Genomic DNA, 9,522 nt, shown 5'->3' with positions numbered 1-9,522 from the left:
GAAATGCACAGGTCGTCATTAATCTACAGTAGTGATGTGGTTACTTTTATTAGCCCACTGGGACGGTATTAAAAGAAGCCACCCTAGAGCGAAGAATACTTTGTAAGTGACAGGGCAGAGATATATTTGCCCACAGGCTGCCAGTTTGTCTTTAGATATGCCAGAGGAACCTTGATTTGCAATAGCCGTAAATCAAGCTCTTGTCAGGGACGATTGAGCCGCTATTGTGATGACACACACAAGGCACCGAGCAGAGAACAAAGGTCCTGTTCTGGTTCGGTTTGCCAGCGTGCAGTCAACAGTGCGCCAGGGATGCTTTGCATGTGGTTGTTTCTCTTGATGGCTTGAGAGGCAGAGTTTTCAGGCTGCACTCATATATTTCTCACTTCTTTTTTTGTACTTGTAGTTTGCTGTGGTTCTGATGTGACGGATTGCAAGGGCACTCTAGATAGTAATATGAAATTAACTGTACTCTAATGCTATCATATGAAGTGCAACATGTCATGCATGAATGTCAGTCACTCATCCTTGTTGGGTGTCAGGTGGGAAATTTCACTATCATGGTATTAAAGTGTTCAAAGTGATCTGAAGCAGTGGTCCTTTTTAATGCTTAAAAGACGCTATTAAGAAAATGTGTCGAAAATATACTAGTCCAGTTTGCGAGAAACATCCCAGATTCAGACTGGTCTTTTTTCTTTTCTTGCCTGCTAATCCTGTATAAATATGTGAGCGACTTTAACGCCATATGTTTAGTAACTGAAGTGAACAAATCACTTCTGCTTGTTTCACTATTCTTGTCAGCCGATATTCCGCCGCACAGCTGATATGACAAGAATATTGACAAGCACTCAGATAAATGAGAATCAGAAGAGGACTAATTATCTGATTGTTGAATGTTATTTCTCTGGTGACATTTTGAAATATCAGGAATATTACTGGGGTGTAGAAAAATGAAAAATTAAAACAATGACCATGCCAGTAACCAGTGACATTTTTCCTCTGTCTCTACGTAGAGTAGAGAGCTTGTATTAGCTTTCAGTGTGTACTGACCACTCTATGCACAGGGTAGTTTAATCCAGTGACAATATGACAGTTTCGATTTCAATTTTATACTGCAGTGAAGGTCCAACATGAGCTGGCAAATTTTTTCTTGCGTGCTATAAACAGGTAAAGAAAAAAGTAAACACCTTTCCTGAGAAAAGCAGAGAAAGCCCAGGAAATTGATGCAGCAAGAACTGGTTTTTATTTTTGATTTAAAATACATAAAGTATGTGTTTCTGCCTCTGTTGTTGCTGTCATCGTCATCTTGAATGTTTATTCAAGGGGCTCTTTAAATAAAATAAACTTCTGTCTGTGCAGTTTTAAACAGCACTCTAAAAAAATGCTAAAAGTTTGGGGTATGGATTGAAAGGTTGAATTAGAATTAGAAAATGAGATTACAGTGCAGGAGATCTGAAGACAGGCTCCTTCTTTTACACTAGAAAAGTGTAGCCATAATTTTTTTTTTTTTTGAATGACATTTAGCAAGAGGCTTTTTCTCTGACCGTGAATTGCACTGTGCTCTCTATTTTCCCTTTAGGTGACAGAAACCAGGACAGGCCCGCTTGGGTGCAGTAACTATGACAACCTTGATTCTGTCAGCTCTGTTCTGGTTCAAAGTCCCGAAAACAAGATTTATTTACAAGGTAGGCCACGTATAAAAATGTGCGCCCCACAGGATTTATAATGACATTAACACACTTTCTTTCTCATTTTCGAAGGTAGTTAAAGAGCAGGAGCATATGAATGTAAATGACTGCCTTTATCTTATTGCTTCACCTTAATCTTTTTGAGAGGTTCATTGTCCTGATTTACTGTTCCTACCAAACATTATAAATGCATCTTAAATATTTTGTGTCCAGCCTACCCTATGCAGTGGTATCAGTTGTTATCTACCATAAAACTTCCATCTGCAATGTTTATTTGCTTTCATTGTCAAAATAATGTAGCATTTATCATAGCCAAGACTCTGTAGGGAATGAGTGTTTGTTTCTTCAGTGATTACCTGGCAGTTTACTAAAGCTTATAAAAATACCTGTGAAAATTCATCAAGAGTACCATAGTATGTTGTGCATTTAAACATTTTATCAAGCTTTTGACTCTAGAACCTTTAACGTTGTCACATTAAATTTAAAAAAATCACTAATTGAAATCTTATGGAGATGAGCCATTTCTCTCAGAAACTAAATTATATTATTTGTATGCTTATTCGTAGCTAAACATCCTCTTGCATTCAAAACCGCAGGGACACTAAATTATTCAAGTACCTAACCAAGTAAACAAACAAAACACGTTGAGAAATCAGTGTTCTGTATTTCTAATATGATGCAACACCTTGCTATTATAAGAGACTGACTGTTAAAGACTTGTTCTAAATGGAAGTTTTACAGCTGGTAGTTTTTTTTTTTTTTTTTTTGTCTGTTTGTCAATGAATGTTAATATACAGTTGGAACAAAATTTAGTGATGTTTCCTTCTGCCTCATGATCATTTTTCCGATTTTATCAACTGTCACTGGGCTACAGGACTGCAGATGATTTTGCCCGAATACCTAAGGCACCGGTTTGTGCTAGCAGCCCTCAGCTATGTGGCTTGTAACTCTGAAGGGGAGTTTGTTTGCAAAGAGAATGACTGCTGGTGCCAGTGTAGCGACAGCCACCCCCATTGCAACTGCCCCACGGTGGACCTCCGCGCCATGGAGGAGAACTTGGTCCACATCAGGAATACGTATGCTGCCGCCAGCCAGGAATTTGAAGAATCAGGTGGGACTCCATGTCACTACTCCTTAACTGTCTTTGTCATTATGGGCCTCACATCCTTGACATATCTGACAAGGGATTATGTGTATAGATGAGTTCCAAGCATGAATCAAGTTTCCATTTTACTAGTCTGCTGGATGGAATGCATGTCTGTTTCTCCTGCAAACACAGATGTAAACCTACGAAATACTGCTGTGGTTGATAACAAAAACCTGCAATTATGGCTGTGATTATTGTAAACACGAGAGTAAACACTGTTGCACAATTTGTTTGGAGAACGAGTAATTCCACATAATGTAAACAGAGCAACATTTGAAAATGTGCAAAGTGCTCTTATTAAAATAATCATAGTGCAGACGTCAATCTCCAAACATTATTATGGTTGCTAAGGCTGTTTAAAATGTTGTGTTGAAATTTCATTGCAGTTCATTCGTCAGTGCATCAATATTTTTCAGTGCGATAAAGGACAAGGTTCTTTCTTTTTCCTTAAAGATTCGTGTTCATCCTTAATGCTTTAATCCTTAAAGTCCATTCATCTAAGGTAGAGCACACATGAAGTAGACCTGGTAAATTTGATCATTTCAAAGTAAAGCTAAAACACACACACACACACACACACACACACACACACACCTTCAGAACTGCTTGTCCCATACGGGGTCACGGGGAACCGGAGCCCACCCGGTAACACAGGGCGTAAGGCCGGAGGGGGAGGGGACACACTCAGGACGGGACGCCAGTCCATCGCAAGGCACCCCAAGCAGGACTTGAACCCCAGACCCACCGGAAAGCAGGACCGTGGTCCAACCCACTGCGCCACCGCACCCCCGCTAAAGCTAAAATATTTAAATAAATTCCTTTGTGGTTTGTGGAATTAATGCTGCATACATGTTTATTTTAATGTTGTGGAGTGTTTTAATTACACTTCAGTTGAAGTTAAATGAAATTTTTCCTCTTAAAGGACTCCAGTGCAAGGGGCGTAAGCCTTATAAAGTATCAGTAGTCAGTGAGAAGTGGCATTATCCTGGCATCTATAAATTAGATTTTAGTACAGCATACCAGTGAGATTTTATGGTACCAATGGAGTGAGAACTGGCCCAGTTGGAGCATTTCGCTATTTGTCATACTTAGCCGCACTTGCATTGCAGTACTCGAAACTAATGTCTTTCTTACAACAGGGATTTGTCAGGACAACATAGCTTTGTATGGTTTAAGACCTAACATTGTCTCTAATTTGCCCCAGACAAGGCCTATGTTATGTCTACAAGATGTCACGTGCAAGTAAATTTTTGTGACATTTTTCTGATGTGGCAAAACTTTTTTGTAGTATTTTCCGAAAAAGTAAACTGAATTTTAACTAGTTTCAGTATTAGTGCTAATGTCAAGGTATCATGAGATGGATATAAGTTTAAAAATGATTTTTTCTCGTCTCTGTGGATGAGGAGGTGACATTTTTAGTGTTGCATTCTCTGATTTTGGAATTATCTTTATGAAATGCAAATGTTAAAAGCTTCAATGCAAGATTAAATTCTTTATGTATTACCCAAGTTAATGCATCTAGAAATGTTATATTGGGCTTATATCAGCTTTTCTCACAGTAACATTTATGAATAGCCACAGTCATCTAAAGGTATTCTTAGACAAAATGTTGTAATTTTGAGGCAGTAACAGTAGTTTTTTTTTTTTTTTCCTAAGTTAGCGGTTCCATTTCTATTAAAAATAAAGCTGGATTTTCTTGTGTTATCTTTGCATTATAATTTTGAAAATAAGACTCATTATTACAACCCCCGATTTTACTTCAAATTTTTCCAGATGAATTTCAAAACTTTGTGAGGAGACTACCAACATTTTATGCTTTGAACACCTCTGCCATTCAGTACTTCTGGAGAATGGACACTGGTGTTCATTTGCGGTACCGGCAGCTGGAGATGAATACAAATCTGCTCCTCAGTAAAGCACACAAGATCGCAAACAAGCTATTCACCCTCAGCAAGAGATGTGACACTCAGCCCAAAATAGTCATGCCGAAGGAGAGGTAAGAAACATGTCTACATTGCAAGACTGCATGAATAATTTCAGATTAGAGTATGAATACTGTTTTACAATTTTAGGTAAATGCCCTCAAGGAAAAGCAAACTTAGTCTAAATGTTTGTTGCAAGGTCAATTTTTAAGAATTTGTCCAAATAAAATATATCTAAAGTCAACAGCATATTTCAGAGGAACTTTCAAGAAGCAAATTTGCTAGCTTTCGAAATTTTAATATATTTTCCCAAAACTATGCAATCCAGAGTGGTTTATTTATAGCATACCATTTATTTTCTTGCACACCTGTGGAAACAATGTACTGTAATCAAAACATTATACAGTAGATATAGTCACTTTAAAGAATTAAGTGTAATTATAGCAAATGTGGGGGGGGGGGGGGGTCTTTTAACAATCTTACCCTTAGCAAGGAGTTTGGGTTAGGATAACTGTCAACAGGATTGTGAATGATTTTTCTTTTTTTTTTTTAATTGGAGCACAGAATAGCCTGGCTCAATTCTTCGCTCCTTTCTAGAAGGTTTGCAAAACTGCTGAAAATATTCTACCTGCCAAAAACACAAAATGTTATGTTTTGCTGTTGAATAGTTTTTACAAAGGATGATGTGTCAATTGGTAATAATCAAAACAATTCTCCAAACCCTGTATGTAGTTGCGTAAGATAGTCTTTTCACCTTATCAAGTCCCATTTTTACAGTTCTCTCTGTTTTATATTGAATTTGTTCATATTTAGATCAATAGATTATCTCTTACATTTGTATCGGGTAGCAAAAATAATCAACCATTATTGAGACTGATATGCTATGTAATTAGGCTTAAAATGCTAAACACTAAATTTAATTGAATTGAATATACTGTTGCTTTCTTTGGTTTCCTTACAGTAGCGTTACTTTTCAGAATCCAACTTGATTTTTTGTAGATTCTATCGGCCACATGTAGGAAATCAAGGCAAGCACTTTCCGACTCAATATACCTCTGCCCTCCCCTCCTTGCTCCCCTCCCTGGTCTCTGAAAAGTGCTGACAGGTGGCAGAGATCTCATCCATTACCACACTCCTGTTTACTTCCCCTCTCTCAGGGAGCCATCTTCATGAATATTTTCATATTCTGCTGCTATGGGTTGTGTTAAAATGCAAGAGAGCTGCTTCCTTTCTGATTTTAAGACCTAGAACGAAGAACAGATACCTGCATGCTATTATTAACAAATGGTTTTAGGACAGCCAGCATTTATCGGAATGTTTTCTTGATTTTCCATTTGTGGGATAACAAGAATAAGTTTGTCATCTAGCAGAAATGCCTTTAATAAATATGTAAATTTGTCCTGTTACAATACGTAATGATTCGGATTTTTAGAACCAGATGTTTTTCCCGGTGTCTCTTGCATCCGCCCTCACTGACGCAGACACACACCCACATACACTATTCCCTGTAGGAAAGGCATGTCACAGTTTGTGGCACATCGGGGGTTTGGAAGTCTCATGCCACCCTGTCTGTACAGATATGAAATATGAACTTCTCAGTAAGCTTAGAGAGATTTAAGCTTGAATTATTACCAAAGGATTCTAAAGACATTTATACGTATTTATTTTAAAATAAGCTAAGGAGTGCTTAATTGAGAAATAATTCTAGAAATATAAATATTTACATTTATTCACTTAGCTGATGCTTTTCTCCAAAGCAACTTACAATGTTAATCTACATATAAAAAGTCTAAATATAAAGGTTTTAGCAAACATTAAAAAGAGTTATACTGCATCTGAATTCGCAGCACTACTAAAGAAATATTTTTATATATAATACCAAGTCCCATGTTAGACTTTTAAGTTTTAACTTAGTTTCCCTTTTCTACTGTGTGTCTGCATGTAACCTTTTTCTTTATTAGACTTTTCAGCTACTGGCTGAACTATATCCTGTCCATCATGTACTGCAGTGAGAATAATCACATTGGAACCTACATGGAAGAGACACGCAGTTGTTCCTGTCCATATGAGAACCCAACCTGCCAAAGTGTCATCCCATGTGCAGTCGGAGATGGTGCGCTGTGTGCCTCTTGCTCTTACGAGAACAGGACACGATGTGGCAGCTGCAACCCGGGGCACATGCTCAGCCAGGGCATTTGCAGGCATGAGGTCCCAGACTCCACAGACCACTACATTAGCTTTGAGACAGACCTTCAAGACTTGGAGATGAGGTACCTGCTCCAGAAGCGCGACAGCCGAATTGCTGTGCATGCAGTCTTCATCAGTAACGATGTGAGGCTAAATACTTGGTTTGATCCCTCGTGGAGGAAGAGGATGTTGCTTACACTGAAGAGCAACAAGTTCAAGTCCAATCATGTCCACATGCTGCTTGGGATCTCATTTCAGATCTGCCTGACCAAGAACAGTACTTTAGAGCCAATGTTATCGGTATATATCAACCCATTTGGGGGAAGTCACTCAGAGAGCTGGATAATGCCCATTGATCAAAATGGCTACCCAGACTGGGAAAGGACTAAATTAGATATACCTCTTGACTGTTACAACTGGACCTTGACTTTGGGCAATAAATGGAAAACATTTTTTGAAACAGTTCACTTCTACCTACGAAGCCGTGTTAAGGTGACGTCTGTTTTCGAAAACAGCACAGTCTATTTCGAGCCACTGGACTTTATGGACGCATCCAAAAACCTTGGCTACATGAAAATAAACAGTATGCAAGTGTTTGGCTACAGTGTGCACTTTGACCCAGAAGCAATTCAGGACTTGATTCTGCAGCTGGACTATCCTTACACTCAGGGATCAAGAGACTCTGCACTGCTCCAGTTGGTAGAGATCCGAGATCGTGTCAACAGGCTTTCTCCACCTGGACCACAGCTGCTTGACTTATTCTCGTGCTTGCTTCGCCACAGACTAAAGCTGTCTGCTACTGAAGTTGTCAGAATACTAGCCGCATTGCAGGCTTTTAGTGCCAAACAACCAAACTCTGTGGAATACGAAACAACCAAATTATGTGGTTAATCAGAAACAGAGAGTTTGTTCATCACACACCTTTTGGATCCAGAAGTATTTATGGGAAATCTTCGGTGTGGTTTTTAACTTGGAATGCTGTTGCTTTTGAAAAGGAGAATAATTTGACAAAAAAGAATCAAGTAGCCATATGACATGAAGAAAACCAATTAAATCAGAATATTCACCTGTACTGTAAATGGCCTGTGTACCCCACCAATCACAATAAACATATACGACCACTGATATACACAAGAAAAGTTTTTGTACACTGTGTTTCTCAGAATAAATTTTGGCTGTCTAGCATGTACTTCTCTGCTTTTGTTTTGTTTTTTTCTAATTGTTTTTTTTTGTTCAACAGGCTGTACTTTTTTCATTAACGGGACCCATTTTGTTGTAGTTTGTCTAGCCTCTTTTAAAGTTCTTTTCTGTTATATTCTATCTAAACATTGTCTTTACTGATCTAAGTTTCTGTTGCTTGCTGTTAATATTTATACAAACATTTGTAATGAAGTAATTAAAAAGACCTGCTGTAACATCCTAAAATGGTAAGGTTAATGTGTGTGATATTTGGTGAAACTTTTTAAATTGTTTGTGAAAGGTTTAAACAAGATGTAAAATTTTCCTAATTATTTTTTTAAAAATTACATGTTGTTTATTAGTGATAGAATATTAACATTGTAAGAAGTGTCATATACCCTTTCACATACTTTTCACATACCTAATTTGCTTAAAAATCAGATTTGCCATGTATAAAACTTGTGGAAAAGGATTTCAACATATTTGATTTACAAGCAACATGTTGTAAATACATCTAGATATATCTGAATTTAACTGAATGTATTTAACCAAACTACACACATGCATTACCATAAATAAATGTATACACCACTTCACTGCTGGTTGTACATCTTGCAATGTCTGGAGTCATTTTCAGTATATTCATCATTGTATTGTTTATATGTAAAGTATTAATAACAGTACAACAGAAATTTACGTCTATAAAAAGCTTCACTAACCTTTCCAGCCTGTGTATAAAATATGTTTAAAATAGACTTGCACAAAAGAAAAAGAAGACGTTAAAGCTGGTATAAATCCTTGAACATAAGAAATTACTATATGATTTAACATTCAGGGGTTTGTTTAAAAAAAAAAAACCTGGAGTCTCTAAATTGTTTAGCAAACAAATTCACCAAGAGGTGGTAAGATGCTGGTTTCAGAAATTTTGATAAATATTAAAAAGTTCATTTATGCTAGATGGAATTTAAATCTTGAAAGTTAACTGCAGAACTCAGCTGTGCCATCTTTAATTTTTTTTTGTATTAACTTTTGCATAAGTTGATGTTTTTTCAATGCACAATGCATATTCTTTAAAAAATTAAAAACTGTTGCAGCACTGATACTAAAGCAATAAAAATAGTTTTCATGTCTTTAATTATTTTGAGAATTATATATGGACAGACTGTAAGATACAAGCACACGTTGGGAGGCCATGTGGCTCATCAGCTGAAGTCAGACCAACAGCATATGAACACAAAATTGCCTTAGTCTTAGGTCAGATAGGTCTAGAAAATCTAGTTTGCAGTGACAGAAAGAGAACAACCTCCTTCTAACCAACTCTGTCTTTTACATTTACATTGATGGATGGGTGCTGGAGAAAGAAAGATGGCCACAGTATCAAAGCCTATTATCTAAGATG

At 37.2% G+C, this 9,522-nt stretch overlaps 1 protein-coding gene across 1 annotated transcript in view; it reads left to right on the top strand.

Annotated features, from left to right (window-relative positions):
• Positions 1-8,205, top strand: part of LOC108935437 (BMP/retinoic acid-inducible neural-specific protein 3-like) — a 20,801-nt gene extending 12,596 nt beyond the window's left edge. Inside the window, exons 5-8 of the mRNA XM_018754022.2 lie at positions 1,580-1,685; positions 2,563-2,799; positions 4,609-4,831; positions 6,719-8,205. Of these exons, the coding sequence (XP_018609538.1) occupies positions 1,580-1,685; positions 2,563-2,799; positions 4,609-4,831; positions 6,719-7,835 (1,683 nt within the window). The 3' untranslated portion in view covers positions 7,836-8,205. The remainder of the gene's footprint in view (positions 1-1,579; positions 1,686-2,562; positions 2,800-4,608; positions 4,832-6,718) is intronic.
• The last annotated feature ends 1,317 nt before the right edge of the window (positions 8,206-9,522 follow it).

The sequence above is a fragment of the Scleropages formosus genome, chromosome 9, assembly GCF_900964775.1.
Source record: "Scleropages formosus chromosome 9, fSclFor1.1, whole genome shotgun sequence".
NCBI lineage: Eukaryota > Metazoa > Chordata > Actinopteri > Osteoglossiformes > Osteoglossidae > Scleropages > Scleropages formosus.
The sequence above is the reverse complement of the archived record's forward strand: the minus strand, read 5'-3'. Positions and strand labels throughout refer to the sequence as shown.